This window comes from Kogia breviceps, chromosome 1, assembly GCF_026419965.1.
Source record: "Kogia breviceps isolate mKogBre1 chromosome 1, mKogBre1 haplotype 1, whole genome shotgun sequence".
NCBI classification, from domain to species: domain Eukaryota; kingdom Metazoa; phylum Chordata; class Mammalia; order Artiodactyla; family Physeteridae; genus Kogia; species Kogia breviceps.
This window is the reverse complement of record NC_081310.1, coordinates 141,651,581-141,668,749: the sequence shown is the minus strand read 5'-3', so window position 1 is coordinate 141,668,749 and position 17,169 is coordinate 141,651,581. Positions and strand designations below refer to the sequence as shown.

Here is a 17,169-nt window from a genome sequence, read left to right as displayed (position 1 = left end):
TAGCTCACCAGTTAACACAGAAGTTAGGGTTAGGTTTTTCCAGCTCCCCAAAAGACACTAATTAACAATGCAATTGATAGCTCAATAGAGAACCGATAGTTCAATTCACAAATAAAAATTAGAAGAAATCTGAAAAGTGCATATATTTTAAAATAATGACAACAGTGGTATAACCTACACATGAGAAAACACAAATAATAGAATAGACGGAACAAAAACTTAAATATGCAATATTTTAACATCACTGTGCCTTAGATTCCTCATTTGTAAATGAGGAATAATAATAGTACTAAACTTATATACTTGTTATAAGGATTGAATGAATGCATATGAAGACCTTGGTATATAGTAACTGTAATATATTAAATGATAGCTACTAATATTTATATCAACTTGTTACCAGAATCAACTTTCACCATAGGAAACAATATGACATAGTTGTTAAGAGCCCAACTTCTAGAGTCAATACACCTGGGCTCAAACCCCAGCTCTATAATCTATGTGAACCTTAAGTGAGTTACTTAATTCCTAATTTTTGATTTCTAAATGGACATAATAACAGAACCTACCATGCAGGGCTTTTGTGAGGATTAAATGAAGTAATACATGTAAAGTACTTAGTCCGGTGTCAGCAGATAATAAATATTAATAAATAAGCTCCCAATAAATATTAGCTATTCTTAATTATTCGTAGTACCTTCATAGTGTTTACAGAATAAAATCTAAATTTCACTGGGCATAAAAAGCTCTTAAAGGGCTGGCTACTGCTTACACACCCAACTTCATTTGTGACTTCCACTCTTCTACTTCCCCACTTTATGGTCCGAGCCATATGGAACTTCTTGACATGTCCCATCATTTTCTCATATCCTTGTGCCTTAGTACATGCTATTTGCTCTACATGGGATGCCATATCCCTGTGTGTCTGGCAAATGCCTATTTTCCAAGCCTCAGTTTCAGAGCTTCCTCCTCTACCTTCAAGTAATCTCTGGAAACACCTATGTCTATGCACTGTGCTTCCACTACAGTGATTAGAATTATTTATTTGCATATTTGTCTTCCTACTAGCTTACAGACTTCTTAAAATGGTTAAAAGAAACAAAAAACTCTACTAGACATCAGTTGTGAAAATTCTAAAAAAGCAACATCACTTTTAATTCTAAGTAGAACTAAGTGAAAATAAACCTGGAAATTTAAATAAAGAAAACATATAGGGCCTTTTCGTTTATTTGGCTCTTTTAGTTGTATTCTATAGTAAGACCTAAAAATTTTCCACAGAAAATTGTTATTCAGATTTGTCTGTTCTGTTTCTTACCTATTAAAGGAAAGGTTGATTGTTTGTAGTCTTATCAATGATTCCATTTCTTCAGGCAAAGAATTTAAAATATTATTTCTAAATTAGAGAGAAAAAAGATGATTTATAAAGTTTGAAAATTTGTACAACTTTAATTTATAATTAAAATGTTGACCAGACAAAAATTTATGCAGCTCGGTTTGTCAATTCTTGATTTCATTAAGGCTGTGTCCTGAGAATTCTGAATTGGTCAGCTGCTTCAAGTATTTGATTAGTGTGCCAAATCCTAATGGCAATGTGCAACCAACTGATACTGCAATTAACTCTTTAATAATAGATTTAATGGGTAAACACTGTAAACTAACCCCTTATCTCCTTCAAACTGCAATCAACAATACTTTCCATAGCCAGAGCCCTTTCAGTTATGCTTATAAATACTACATTATTTGATATCACAAGTATTTGATTAATAGAAATATTTCACATATAGACATTAAATTCTACTCCAAGAACAACTGAAAAATTACATGAAAAAGATGAAACAGGAAAATAAAGAGATTCTATATATTTAGAAACTTGGAGCTTTCTACTACATAAGTATTAAGTAAATCCATTTCTACTCTAAGTTTAGAATTTCAATTTGCATAATGTGTAATTTTTTAAGATCTTACAATAAAACACAGCAGTAAAGGGAATCTCATTTACTACTGAAAACATCTGGGAACAACTTTAGAAGAAAGGTTAACAAGAAGGTAGAAGCACTCTAGAGGCTGTATGAGTACTAATACAAAAGATCTGTGGAAAAGTTATATCCAACTAGATGGCTATCTATCACAATTGAATAATTTTCTCTAACCTATAAATTTGCATTCAGAAGTCAAGCCGAATATATGAGTCATACTTTCTCAACTCAACATATGTTGTTTTTTCTTTTCTGTGTACTTTTCTCCAGTTATTGCCTTTATTAATTTGTGCTGAATAACACAATGATGATTTCTATCTTTTCCTAGAGTCTTATACCTACTGATAGCAAACATAAAGGCATATTTTAGTCACTTAATTAGAAATTTCCAGGTATAGTTATAGACAGAGGCATGCACGCGTACACACACACACACACACACACACACACACACACAGGAGAATGGGATGAAAAATAAAGTCAGCAGCAATGGGGGCAGGAATTTCTTCTCACTGTTCCATTAATACTGAACTAAAATGAGGTTTTAAACTGCTTTGCCAGTGTAATTGCCCCTGGAAAACAGAAGCAATTCCGCATTTAGCAGGAGCAGAGTTATTAGTATATTTGCTTTAATCCCATATAAAAAAAATTTTGTCTCTACAGGAAGAATAAATCTTCAAACAGATATAAATAGCTTATTGTAATTTAACTATTGTTTGAGCAAAGCAAGAGCAGCTAAAAATAACATATGAGCAGTAAGAAGCCCAGGTAATAGAAACATATTTTACAAATTTAAGTTTTTGTGTTTTTGTTTGTTTGTTTGTTTTTTGTGGTACACGGGCCTCTCACTGCTGTGGCCTCTCCCGCCACGGAGCACAGGCTCCGGACGCACAGGCCCAGTGGCCATGAACCACAGGCCCAGCCGCTCCGCGGCATGTGGGATCTTCCCGGACCGGGGCACAAACCCGTGTACCCTGCATTGGCAGGCAGATTCCCAACCACTGCACCACCAGGGAAGCCCCACAAATTAAGTTTTAAAGCCCAAGAAAATAAATGACTTATCTAACCCTGAAATACCTACTATTACCCCCAAAAAACTGACACTTCTGATCCTGTCACTTCAACTTAGGACATATTTAAACTAAACTTCCTATTACCTCTGTAGAGCCTTAAATAGTTTCTTTTCTTTTTATTGCCATTCATAGTGTTCTTTTTCTTTATTTCTTGCCTTGCATGGTTAATATAATATTTTGAAACCAAACAGGTTCTTTTTGAGAGAAGTCATGCTAGCTGCTGTGCCAGCACAGGGTTTTGACAGTTTTATGCTAAAAAGGAAACAATGTGAAGCAAACACTTTCCGTGTGCTATCTGTAATTTTGCCTAAGCATGAATCTAAATAATGTTTTAATATTTTCTAATATTTTAAGTAATTTTGTCTTGTCACATAACTTGTAAATTACCTTCAGATGACATCTAATTAAAGTATTTCCTAAATGCTTAATTACAGATTTCTCCTAAAATGTTATTAATAAACTAAAGACCAATTTCTTTTCTTAGAAAAACATGAGGGAAAGGGCAAAAGTTAGGTAAAACACAAAGATAAGTCATTATTAAAAAAGGGAAGCAAGGCTTCCCTGGTGGTACAGTGGTTAAGAATCTGCCTGCCAGTGCAGGGGACACAGGTTCAAGCCCAGGTCTGGGAAGATCCCACATGCCGCAGGGCAACTAAGCCCGTGGGCCACACTACTGAGCCTGTGCTCTAGAGCTCACGAGTCACTACTACTGAAGCCCACGCGCCTGTCTCCACAACAAGAAGCCACCGCAATGAGAAGCCCACGCACTGTAACCAAGAGTAGCCCCCAGTCACCACAACTAGAGAAAGCCCACACACAGCAATGAAGACCCAATGAAGCCAAAAATAAATAAATAATAAATAATTTTTTTAAAAGGAAAGCAATAGTATCAATAAATACCTGAGATCTAAAAAAGTTAATTTTTGAAGCATACATAATTCCAAGGATATAAAGGAAAGCTTATTAAAACTGAGATTGACATCAGAAACCATTTCCTTCAGTTCCACAATCCTGAAACAAAAATAATTTTTAAATGTTAATACTATTTGAATTCACTGTCAGAACTTCAAAACTACAAGCAGACTATAGAGGAAAAAAATCTTATATTATTTTTGCTAATTAAGATTTTCTGTAACTTTTCTCATAAAAATTGCAATCAGTTTGGATGTGTAACTGATAAAAATAGGTTTTTAAAAACAGCTATAGGGCTTCCCTGGTGGCGCAGTGGTTGAGAGTCCGCCTGCCGATGCAGGAGACACGGGTTCGTGCCCCGGTCCGGGAAGATCCCACATGCTGCGGAGCGGCTGGGCCCGTGAGCCATGGCCGCTGAGCCTGCGCGTCCAGAGCGTGTGCTCCGCAACGGGAGAGGCCACAACAGTGAGAGGCCCGTGTACCGCAAAAACAAAACAACAAACAAACAAAAAAACCAGCCATAATACTATCTGTCCAAGAATTTCTATTTGACCTTAAATGTAGATTGAAGTTTAAGAAACCATTCAGTTTATATTTAAACCAATTATGGACAAAAAAAATTCAATCTAGGCAATGTTTATACTATATCTGTAACTTGAATCCATAAAATAAATTGTTAGACACATATTCTGTAACATCGTAGTTATCGTTTTAGACGCCATAATATAAAACCATCTAAGTACCAGAAGTATCTGATACATCAAAATGCGCTTTTTTTTTTTTTGTGGTACTCGGGCCTCTCACTGTTGTGGCCTCTCCCGTTGCGGAGCACAGGCTCCAGACGCACAGGCTCAGTGGCCATGGCTCACGGGCCTAGCCGCTCCACGGCATGTGGGATCTTCCCAGACCGGGGCACGAACCCGTGTCCCCTGCATCGGCAGGTGGACTCTCAACCACTGCGTCACCAGGGAAGCCCTCAAAATGCTTTTTAAATATGATTTGGCAACATTTTAAAAGTATAGTATCTCTTATCCAAATTATCATTTAATCATGATTGCAAGAAAACAGTAAATTTCTAGGTTTGCTAAGTGTTACTATTAAGCAACTTAAGCCAAATACTTAGAGAGGAAGAATTAAATACTTCTAGGTAAACCTGATCAAACTTAGTAGTTTGAAAGTATGATATCAATTTAAGAACAAGAGATGTTACATATATGCCAAAAACCAAAATTAAACTGTAAATCATTTTTGTCTAACATATTAGCAAAGAAAAAAAAAAGAAAGAAAGAATATCAAATGCTGTGCTAAAGAAGATTCTGTGAAAGATACCATGAGTCTGGATATGTAACTGATAAAACTTTTTTGGAAAGCTTTTGGACTTATGTATCGAGAGCCATACTCTGATTTAGTAATTCTTCTGAAAATTTGGCTTAGAGATACAATGTTTTGTTTTATTTATTGCCATAATCAAGCTTATGGTACATAGATAAATTAAGTTTTTAAAGTATTGTTTACAACATGGGAAAATGTTTATGACAAACCAGTCAAGATATGAATTATATGTATAATTCTAAATGGGTAGCATCTTGAAATAAAATATGCCAGGAAGTCAACAGAATAAATCAGTGATGAGACCATAAATTACTTGTCTCTTTCATCCAATATTTTATAAATATTATTTTTGCAATCAATTTTGTGACTTGTGAAAAAAATGATGAAATAACTATGGTAACAGAATAGCATACTGTTTTGCATAAAAATAATCAGACTGTGGGATAAAATGAGAAAGTAAGCAATAACATAATATCTTTTAACTCCTTCCATCTTCATCTCCAATCACCTTGTTTGATCTAGGATCCCCAAGGCAAACTTGTTCTATCCAAGAGCCAATCTAAATGCTCAACTATTCTATCAAATACCTTCTGAATACTTTAAACAAGAGAGAAAAAGATGAACTAGATCTCCTTTCTCAGTAGAATCTCTTAAAGTTATCATCTTTCAAGATCTACATTCCTCAAACTATTCTCTGTAAATAGAAAGCAAATAATAGTTTGTATGACTTTTTAAAAATTTTAAGCCATCTAAAAAAATGTTGGGCAGTCAGGTGAAATTTCCCCAATACATCATCTTTTTTTTTCTTTTTCATTTTTTTTAAGTACTTAAGTATTTATTAAGTGCTAGGCACTGGTTAAATGCCTTAAGTGGATATGTCATTTAATTTAATTCTTATAAATAGGTCTATTATTATCTCTACTTCACAGCTGAGGAAACTAAGAGAAGCTAGTTAACCTGTCCAAAGCCACAAACCTCATAGATCTGGGATATAGATACAAGCAACTGACTCTATTGCCCAAATTCTTCATGATTACCCTATCCTGTCTCCCATACTGCTGTTTTAATTGCAAGGCTATTTGTCAACTTTCTTTGGCTATATAGTTAATGGCAAGATAACAATCATTTTTGGAAGTTCAACACTATACTAAACTAATATTCTCTCAAAACCTAAAGATTTTGCTATAATTAACATCCAGAGAGATGTATTAAACAGTACAAAGTACAATGCAAATGATTTCTAATGTTTGTAAATGAAGAATCCTTTTCTAGGAGGAAAAGGTTAACAGAGTTGTCAATTTTGCTTTTACTATCAGTGGAAAAATTCACTGGCTTGGCAATTCATTAACATAAAGCCCAAAATTCCTATTAATCTACATGAAATTGGCTTTAGATCGTCTCTTAAAACTTTCCTCTGATATTTCACTATATAGGAAAAAAGTAATATTTTTAATAATTCTAATGCCTATTTTCCAAGTTTAAAATGTAAAAGAAAAAGAAAGTTTTAACCTATCTATCTCTCAGAACCAATGTTAAAAGTGTCTCAGGGAATACTTAAGTAAATTTTACCAAATCCCTCAAATATTAACAATGTAAGAAATTTTACATATACTTTTTAATTAAAAAACTATGAAAAATAATTATTCTTGCAACTAAGATACAAGTACAACTGAGAATGTTTCACAAGCTAACAGAAATAGCATCACAAACAGTTCTTACCTTTTGGGAATTTCACATAGCTGATTCTTACTGAAGTTAACAGAAGTGATAATGTTACTTTTTACTGCATCAAACACTTCATCAGGAATCAAAGTTGTTTGTTTATCACTAAATGAAAAATGGTTTAAAATGCATCATTCTTAGCAATCTGGAAAGATATGATTATTGCTTTTCATTTTTAAGGCCTTTAAAGATTTCATAAGGAGATTTTTCAGGTAGTTGATTATGAAGTTCTGTAAAAAATGGCAAAAAAACCTGCCAACCCACAAAATGTTAACTGTTAGGAATTCAGACAACATATTGTGTCATAACACTTTGTGCCACACCTTCTGTGTAGTCATATACTCAATGGGAATAAAAACAGAGAGATATCTTCAGAGCCTAAGGTGTCCAAAAGTCGTACAGTAAAGGAACAGTAAACAGATTCCTCTACCTCAGAGTAAAACTAAATGTATAATTTAAAGAACTGTTCTCACCCCTTTTCTTAAAAATCTCTAACAGAGGTTAGCTCTCAACTTTCTTTGGGTATATAGTTAACTATAAGACAACAATCATTTTTAAGAGTTCAACACTGTACTAAACTAGTTTTCCCATAACCAAAACCAATTTCTCTCTCATTTAGCATGTAAAAAGGTACACAGGGTAATGGCCTTGGACTAAACTATTCCTGGTTCTTCCATTAATAAAATAAGCTTTGTAATTTACCTTCCTTAAACTTCAGTTCTATGAAATTAGAATCTGAAGAATTATTCATTGTTATTTATGTCAGATTTTTTGCAAATATAAACATAAATACATTTCCTTTTCATTAAAATTGTTATATTTTCAATAAAATATAAATTTAATCTTAAATGAAAGTACAGAACTCTGACGTTTGCAGATTTAACAATTTGATGTTATAATTAGCTGTTATGCTTATGTTATTCTTTTACAATTTTTAATGCCTAACCTCATGCACTTAAAAGAATCTTCAGTGGAATGTCGAATGACCGTATGAGCAAGAAAACAATATTACATATAATACATGTTATGGGAGAACTGTATAAGAAAAGCATACAGTATACAGAAAATTAAATGATAAAAAGCCTAGATTTCACTGTTATTATGCCTTCCACTTTTGCTTTCAGGACCCATTTTCTGCTGTGCATATGGAGCACTTCTATCTTTTCCATCAGAAATGCTCAAGTCATGGGAAACTGATTTATTCAAATTAAATTTTGAAGATTTATGCTACGTTTAAAACTTTAGTTGAAGGCATTTATGCCTTAAGATTGGGAAATAATTTATATTTTAAATAGGATACTCCTGTCCAATTAAAGTCTCCAAGGAAAACAAATTACAATAAATTTAGAATCAAAACAATTAAAGATGTATGGTCTTAACTGCTATCTTCATTATGCTTTTGTGACATCTGCACCTTTAAAGAATGAGAATGATTATACCCCACCAAAAAAAAATTGTATCAATACTACTTTATAGATTTTTTTAATGATTAAAAGCAAGAGCATATGTGAAGTACCTAGTACAATATCCAGCACAGAATATAAACTCAATAAATCATATCCATGCAGGGTGGAGAGAATGGAAGCCAGAGATAAAAGGAATTTTAAGCTAAGAAATTCCAAGGCAGGAGGAATCAAGTCTGTCTGGTCATTTCAGTGTATTACAACACCTAGCATAGAATTTGATACATACCTAGTAGACTCCAAAAATATCTACTGAATAAATGGATATATTATGTGTAAGATAAGACATGCTTAATTGCTATGTTATGCTATGAGAAGAAGGACACAACTACAAGTATGGAAGAGTACTACCCTGTGTTATAGTATCAAAGAAGGAAGGTGGTTTAGGGTAGCAATTTCTATGTGAATGGAACATAACAAATCTGAAAACAGAGACGGAATCTTAACCACTCAGCAGGTGGTACCTACTGATACATTAAGGAAAAGAGGCCAGAAATTAATGCTGGCTGTGTGGGTAACTGAACAAACCCAGTCACTATCTGACTTGAGTCTGTATTCTTCTTTATTTTCATTACAATACCCAGACATGAGCTAATCAGTGCAAGAGCTTTGACAGTATTGGTTGTTTTTATCATTGTTGCCTTAGATAGTACTGAAGAATACTTGACAACCACTTCCAATCTCTGCATAGGTATCTTCTTTCTCCAATCGAACACACACCCATAATATATAAAAATTATTAGGCTTCTGCCTCAGTTTATATACCAACATTGTAATTATTTCAGGTTTATCATATGTGCTACCAGAGCACATTATTATGACGTATTATTTGACTTGTATACAAATATATAAACAGAGTACAACCTCTCATGCTTTGCCTGCTTGAGGTGTTCATTAAATAAATGATACTTATTTTTTAGTTACCAATATAGGAGCCCCTCCAATATAAAATTCTCTCTGGATGCTGGTAACTGAGTCAGAAAATTTTATTACCAATGAATACTGTCACTCTTATTTTTTATAATAATGTTCTTTATTATAAAAATTTTACTATTAACGACCATTTATCTATCTCTTAAGCCTAATAAACACAAATCACCTAAGGAATGGGCATGTAAGTTCACTGTACTTTTAATATGCTTTTATCTCATCACTGTTTTTGCAATTGCTATTATTCTAAGTACTAATGCACTCTGATGAATTCTTCACCGATTTTTCTGAAGGATTATTTCTGAAAGTTTCCTATGTGTTTTGCAACATTTAAAAAAATGAATTACATACTTATAGTCTAATATTTTTAATGCGATGATGGCGTGTACATTGACTCTAGATTCACTTGGTAGTGTCATGGCAGTCTCAGTAACAGAATCACTTTGGCTAGGTCCATCATCTGGCAAAAGAAAAGTTATATAAAAACCAATATTTATACAGCAAAGTCATTTTTAAAATTCTTAAAAATACTTAAAAATAGTTTACATGATTTCTACTGATAGATATTACTGGTGAAAATATCTTTTCATATGCTTTATTTCCAATATCTCAAATCTAGATCTAGAATTTAATCTTTATTTAATAGAAATAAAGTTCAAAATATTTTAATAAATCCTACCATAAGAAAATTTAGGAGTAGGAAAGAATAACAAATAACTACAATATCTCAAAAGAAACAATGACAAGCAATCCTTCCTCTTAAGCAAAAATAATATGATATTACTTCTAATGAAGGAATTTATTAACAAAGGAAAAGTATTATTTCCCCCAAATTTCTACCAAATAGGCATCTGCCTATCTTTTCAGTTTAGGATACTATGAAGCTGATTATCCCCAATCATTTAAAATCTGGCAATTTGCATAGTCAAGTAAGCTTTTGGTACATTACTCACATTAAGATCTTTCTTAGCAAATGTAAGACTTTATTTTAAATAGGTATTTCCTAACATGCATACCTACTTACATATTTACATACAATCAACCCTTTCACTAATCTCCAGAGACTGCTTAATGTTTCACACTGTCATAATATGGCATAAAAAACAAAACAAACAAAAATCATACACATTTAAAAGAGACAGCTTTGTGATTTTTTTGGCAAAAGAGACTTCAGCAATCTAGATAGAAATAAAATAAGACTATTAATTTTTAGCAATCCAAAAACGATAAAACGGTCCTAGTATTCATATGTTAAGAGCAGAGGCTTGCCAAAAGAACATTAAACTAACAAAAAAAATCAGTACTATCCCTGATCTTGCTTCAACCCAGTAGGTATTTAGTGAACATTTGTTGAATAATACCAAGTGTATTTCTCTTGCATTAAGCTCATCAGTTATTCATTAATCAATAATTATTAAGTGATTATTTTCCACACAAATACATAGCATATAAATATTTTATTTACAGAAGTAGCACAGAATAAATGACAGAATATCAAATAGAAATAAAAGACACCGAGAGAAATATTAATACCAAGTGAAATGCTTTGGTATTTAGAAGTTCCCTAGCGATTTGGTTATGTCACTTTTAAAAATACGTAATATATATTGGCAAATTACATCACCAGAGAGACATATTAAACCAGCATTATTTTTTAAATATATATGTATATTAGCATGATTACATATTGAAATAGAATATTCTCAACACTTTCCAAAGAGCTACTTTTAATAATCAGCATCAAGCAGAATGTAGAGACAGGCTGTTGTCTCTTGGGAGGGGACTACTGTTGAGAAATAGATTTATTTTTCATTTTATGTTCTTGTATATTGCTTGAATTTTTTTTACCATATACATTTATTGACTTTTTGATTAAAAAAACTAAGATGGTGATATTCCATAAACTGATCTAGATTCAATGCAATCCCTATCAGAAACCCAGCTGACTTCTTTGTAGAAATTAACAAGCTGATTCTAAAATTTGTATGCAATTGCAAGAAACCCAGAATAGCCAAGACAAACTCAAGAAAGAAGAATAAAGTAGGACTTACACTTCCCAATTTCAGAACTTAGTACAAAGCAATGGTAATCAAGATAGTGTAGTAATGGCACAGGACAGACATACAGAACAATGGAATAAAATTGAGAGACCAGAATAAATCCTACATTTATAGTTAAGTGATATTCAACAAAAAATGCCAAGACCATTCAGTGAGAAAAGAAGTCTTTTCAACAAATGGTACACAGAAACTGAATAGTCACAAGCAAAAGAATGAAATTATACCCCTATCTCATACTATATACAAAAATTAACTCAAAGTGGATCAAAGACATGAATGTAAGAGCAAAAGTATAAAACTCTTAGATGAAAAAATAGGAGAAAATCTTCATAAAACAGGATTTTGCAAAGGACTTTTAGATATGAACCCAAACACATAAGCAAAAAAAGAAAGAAAATGATTCCATCAAAATTCAAAAAAAACTTGTGTTTCAAAGGACGCTATCAAGAAAAATGAAAAGACAAACACAAAGAAGCCTAGAAAATATCTGCAAATCATATATCTGACAAGAGACTTATATCTAGACTACATAAAGAATTATTACATCTCAATAATAAAAAAAATTTAAAAATGGGCAATATATCTCAATTGGGCAATGTATTTCTCCAAAGATGTACAAATGGCTAATAAGCACATGATGTTCAACATTATTATTCATCAGGGAAATGCAAATCAAATGTACAATGAGATACCACTTCATACCCAATAGAATGGCTAGAATCAGAAAGTCAGAAAACAAGAGTTAGTGAGTATGTGGAAGAATTGGAACCCTAATACAATACTAATGAGAATATAAACTGGTGCAGCTGCTTTGTGAAAAACAGTCTGGCAGTTCTCAAATGACTTAATATAAAATTACCATACCACCCAGCAATTCCACTCCTAGATATATATGCAAGAGAAATGAAAACATGTTCACACTGAAACTTGTAAATAACTGTTTATCACTGCATTATCCATAATAGCCAAAAGGTACTGCAGTTCTTTTTGAGGTGATGAAAATGTTTAAAACTGACTACGGCAATGGTTGTACTTACCTGTTAATATAGCAAAAAACATGTAGTTGTACAATTCTAATGGAAGAATTGTATGGCATGTGAATTACATGACAATAAAGCTGCTTATTAAAAAAAAAAAAAAGCTGTATTTCCCAGCTCCCCTTACATGAGTGGCCGCAACATAAGTTCTGACAAATGGCATGAGAAGAAGTCATGTACAATATAACAGCTTAGTATATATCCTAATATATTTAATCGACCTTGTACCTTATAATGCCATAAAACACACCTTTTTAAAGTACAGAAATCATACAATGTCTGCTCTCAGAGGACAATGAAATTAAACTAGAAATCAATAACAGAAAGATAACTGGACATCCTCAAAATATGTGATTATTAAACAACACATTTCTAAATAACACATAGCTCAAAAAAGAAATCTAAAGAGAAATTCTACAATATTTTTAACTACATAAAAATAAAAACATAACTTATTAAAATCTGTTGTATGCAGTGAAAGCTGTGTTTAGAGGGAAACTCACAGCATTCAATGCATATACTAGAAAAAAAGAAAGATCTAAAATCGCCAATCTAAGTTTCTACCTTAGGAAATTAGAAAAAGAAGAGATAATTAAATCCAAATTAAGAAAAGAAATAAGAACTAGAGTAGAAATTGATGAAATTGAAAACAGGAGATCAATAGAGAAAAATCAATAAGACCAAAAGCTAGTTATTTGAAAAGATCAATAAAATTAGTATGCCTCTATGCCAGGCTAACTATGAAAAAAGGAGAGAGGAACACAAATGACTAATATCAGAAATGAAAGAGAAGACATCACCGCAGGTTCCATGCACACAGAAAAGAATAATGAAAGAATACTAAGAACAATTCTAAGTCCACAATTTTGATAACCTAGATGAAATGGGTGAATTCCTAGAAATACACAATCTTCCAAAACTCACACAAGAAAAACCAGACAATCTGAATAGGCCTATTATCTATTAAAGAAATCAAATCAATAATTAATAACCTTCAAAAACAGAAAGCACCAGGCCCAGACAGTATGACTGGTGAATTCTACCAAACATTTAAGGAAGAAATTATACCAATATTCTACAATCTTTTTCCAAGGAATGAAGCAGAGGGAATACTTCCTAACTCATTCCATGAGGCCAGTACTACCCTAATACCAAAACCAGACAAGAAATTGCAAGAAAATAAAACTAGAAAGCAAAATCTCTCATGAACATACATGTAAAAATCCTCAACAAAATACTTGCAAATCAAATCTTAAAAAGTATAGGGCTTCCTTGGTGGCGCAGTGGTTGAGAGTCCGCCTGCTGATGTAGGGGACATGGGTTCGTGCCCCAGTCCAGGAAGATCCCACATGCCACAGAGCAGCTAGGCCCATGAGCCATGGCTGCTGAGCCTGCGTGTCCGGAGCCTGTGCTCCACAACGGGAGAGGCCACAACAGTGAGAGGCCTGAGTACCGCAAAAAAAAAATCAACTAATGTAATATTTCATATCAACAGGCTAAAAAAGAAAAATTACATGTTCATATCAATAGATGTATAAAATGTGTTTGATAAAATCCAACAGGCATTTATGATAAAAACTCAGTAAAACAGAAACAAGAGAACTTTCTCAACTTAATAAAGACTATAACAGCCCTACAGCTGTCATAATTAATGTTGAGAAACTTGAAGCTTTCCCCCTAAGATCAGGTACAAGGCAAGGATGTTCCCTCTCTCCACTCACTCCTCTTCAGCACTGCACTGGAGGAAGTTCTTGCTAGTGCAATAAGATAAGAAAAGAGATAAAAGGTACACAGATTGGGAAGGAGGACATAAAATCTTTGTTCACAGATGGCACAATCATCTTGTTACAAAATCCAAAAATAAGCTCCTGGAACTAAAAAGTGATTATACTATAGTAAGGCTGCAGGATATACGGTTAATATATAAAAGTAAATTGTTTTCCTCTATATCAACAATAAACAAGTAGAGTTTGAAATTAAAAACACAGTACCAGTATAACTGATTCACTTTGTTGTAAAGCAGAAACTAACATACCATTGTAAAGCAAATACACTCCAATAAAGATGTTAAAAAACAAACAAACAAACAAAAAAACCACAGTACCATTTACATTAGCATCCAAAACTGAAATACTCAGGTATAAATCTAATAAATATGAATAAGAACTATAAGAGGAAAACTACAAAACTTTGATGAATGAAATCAAAGAAGATCTATATAAATGGAGAGATATCCCATATTCATAGATGGAAAGATCCAATACTGTCAAGATGTCAGTTCTTCCCTATTTGATCTATATATTCAATGTGATTCCAATCAAAATCCCAGCAAGTTATTTTGTCAGTATCAACAAATTGATTCTAAGGTTTATATGGAGAGGCAAAAGAGCCAGAATAGGCAACATAGTATTGAAAGAAAAGAACAAAATTGGAAGACTGATGCTATCCAACTTAAAGACAGTAATCAAGACAGTGTGATACAGCAAAAGAACAAAGAGATCAATCAACAGAATAGACAATCCATAAAGAGACCCCCATAAATGTAGTCAGCTGATCTTTGACAAAAGAGCAAAGGTAATACAATGGAATATACAAAGGCAAAGACAGTCTTTTTCACAATGATGCTGAAACAATGGGACATCAGTATGCAAAAAATAGTAGCTTTATTCATAACTGTCACAACTTCGAAGCAACCGTGATGTCTTGCAGTAGGTGGGTGAGTAGATAAACTGTGGTACATACAGACAGTGAAATATCATTCAGTGCTAAAAGGAAATAAGCTATCAAGCCTTAAAAAGACACGAGGGAAGCTTAAATGCATATTACTAAGTGAAAGAAGCCAATCTGAAAAGGTTACAGACTGTATGATTCCAATTATTTGACATTCTGGAAAAGACATAAATACAGAGACAAAAAAAGATCAGTGGTTGTCAGGGGTAGCAGGGATTGTGGGGGGGGGGGAGGATGAATAGGGAGATCACAGAGGATTTTTACAGCAGTGAAAATACTTTGTATATTACAGTGATGAATATATGGCATTATACATTTGTCCAAACCCATAGAATGTACAACACCAAGAGTGAACCCTAAGGTAACTATGCATTTGGGGTGATTATGATATGTCAATGTAGGTTCATCCTTTGTAAAAAATGTACTATTTTGGTGAGTGTTGGTGATATTGGGGGAGGGTATATGTGTGCAGGCAGAGGACATATGGAAAATCTCTGTACCTTCCTCTCAATTTTGTTGTAAACCTTAAACTAGTCTAAAAAAAAGGCTTTAAAAATTTTTTTGATTATTCTGACATGACTTCTAACTGATTTATATCAGAATAATCAATTTTTTTGAGGAGAAAGTATATCTGGAGAAAAAAGGACACTGATTGTCAGAAAATGAGTCTTAGAAAATTATGTCAATTTATTTGAAGGGCAAAGTAGAAAATATAAATTACTTAAGTATACAATTATCTTATTTATTTAACATCTACTGACTGACAATATGGTGCTAGACTAGGCTGTGCATAACCAAGAGTTGTGAGCTAAATTAACAGCTACTGTATTTAGCCACTAAGTTTCAGAGTGGTTTGTTATGCAGCATTACACTGGCACAAAAAAACTTTTTCTTAATGTTCTACATATAGTGTGTGCTACAATAACATACATGAAATAAAGACTGGAATAAATCACAATTTTAGTGAACCATAAAAATTAAATTTATGGTAATTTTTCTTTTGATGCATGTTTGTGCTAAATTAGCATACCCTAAAAAATGTGTTTTGTCTTTATTTTTGTCAGAACTTACCAAAACTATGAATGCAGCATGTATTCAAATGCCTATTAATATACTTCCCAGTCAGTAGAACCCTTATATTATACCATAATAGTCAAGTTTTGCTCTTTTTTCAAAGGTAAAGCATTAGGTGCTTACAGAATCTTTTTTTTATATTTTCTAATTGGAGTATAACACAACTCAAAGAGATTAAGGATAGAACAGTATTATTGTGAATTTAATGATTTTTTTAAAAATAATTTCAGCAAATTTATGGCCTAATGGATTCAGAATTAGAGCCACACCTGCCAGGGACCATTTTCTCTAAATATTTATACCAAAAATACATGTAAATTTATATACTATTAACTCTTTACCACTTTTCATGTTATCCTTCAAAATATGGGAGAAAATAGAAAAGTACCTTTAATCCTGCTTCGTAGATATTTTAAGACTTCTTGGGTTCCTTTCTGAAAATGTGGGGAGAAAGACATATTCACCAAGACATACATTGCAGCTTTATACATCAACGTGTATGTTTCAATATCAAATTTAAAAACCAGCACTGAATTCTAAATATGCTTACATTTATAATTTCTCTTCGAATCGTTCTCAAAGGATTTCCTTCTAGTGCCAGGAATTTCAAATGAAGTTCTCCCAATGAACAGGGCAGACTACAAAAGATTAAATTGATTTCAAGGAAGACATTAAGGGTAAGTATAATTCAACCAAGTAGGAGATTATAAAACTAACATATGACAAACTATACACCATAAAATAGTGTCAAACAAAGCCCAAGTAATTTAGGCCTAAAATATTTCCTCTTGAAATAGATGCCAAACATGTTTTTTAAAAAAAAGAGAGATTTGTTTCGATACTATCATATTGTGATTACT

The 17,169-nt window shown here is 32.7% G+C and overlaps 1 protein-coding gene across 2 annotated transcripts in view; it reads right to left on the bottom strand.

The window, feature by feature from the left end:
- The window catches only part of LRRC40 (leucine rich repeat containing 40), a 53,937-nt gene that overhangs the window by 5,060 nt on the left and 31,708 nt on the right, over positions 1 to 17,169 (bottom strand). Inside the window, exons 8-13 of one of the 2 annotated variants that reach the window (XM_059058181.2) lie at positions 16,860 to 16,947; positions 16,698 to 16,743; positions 9,760 to 9,868; positions 7,013 to 7,120; positions 3,950 to 4,060; positions 1,316 to 1,393 (exon numbers count right to left, since the gene is read on the bottom strand). In XM_059058181.2, the coding sequence (XP_058914164.1) occupies positions 1,316 to 1,393; positions 3,950 to 4,060; positions 7,013 to 7,120; positions 9,760 to 9,868; positions 16,698 to 16,743; positions 16,860 to 16,947 (540 nt within the window). Of the gene's footprint in view, positions 1 to 1,315; positions 1,394 to 2,482; positions 2,549 to 3,949; positions 4,061 to 7,012; positions 7,121 to 9,759; positions 9,869 to 16,697; positions 16,744 to 16,859; positions 16,948 to 17,169 lie in introns of those variants that run through there. The other variant, XM_067005951.1, reaches the window with a different exon arrangement.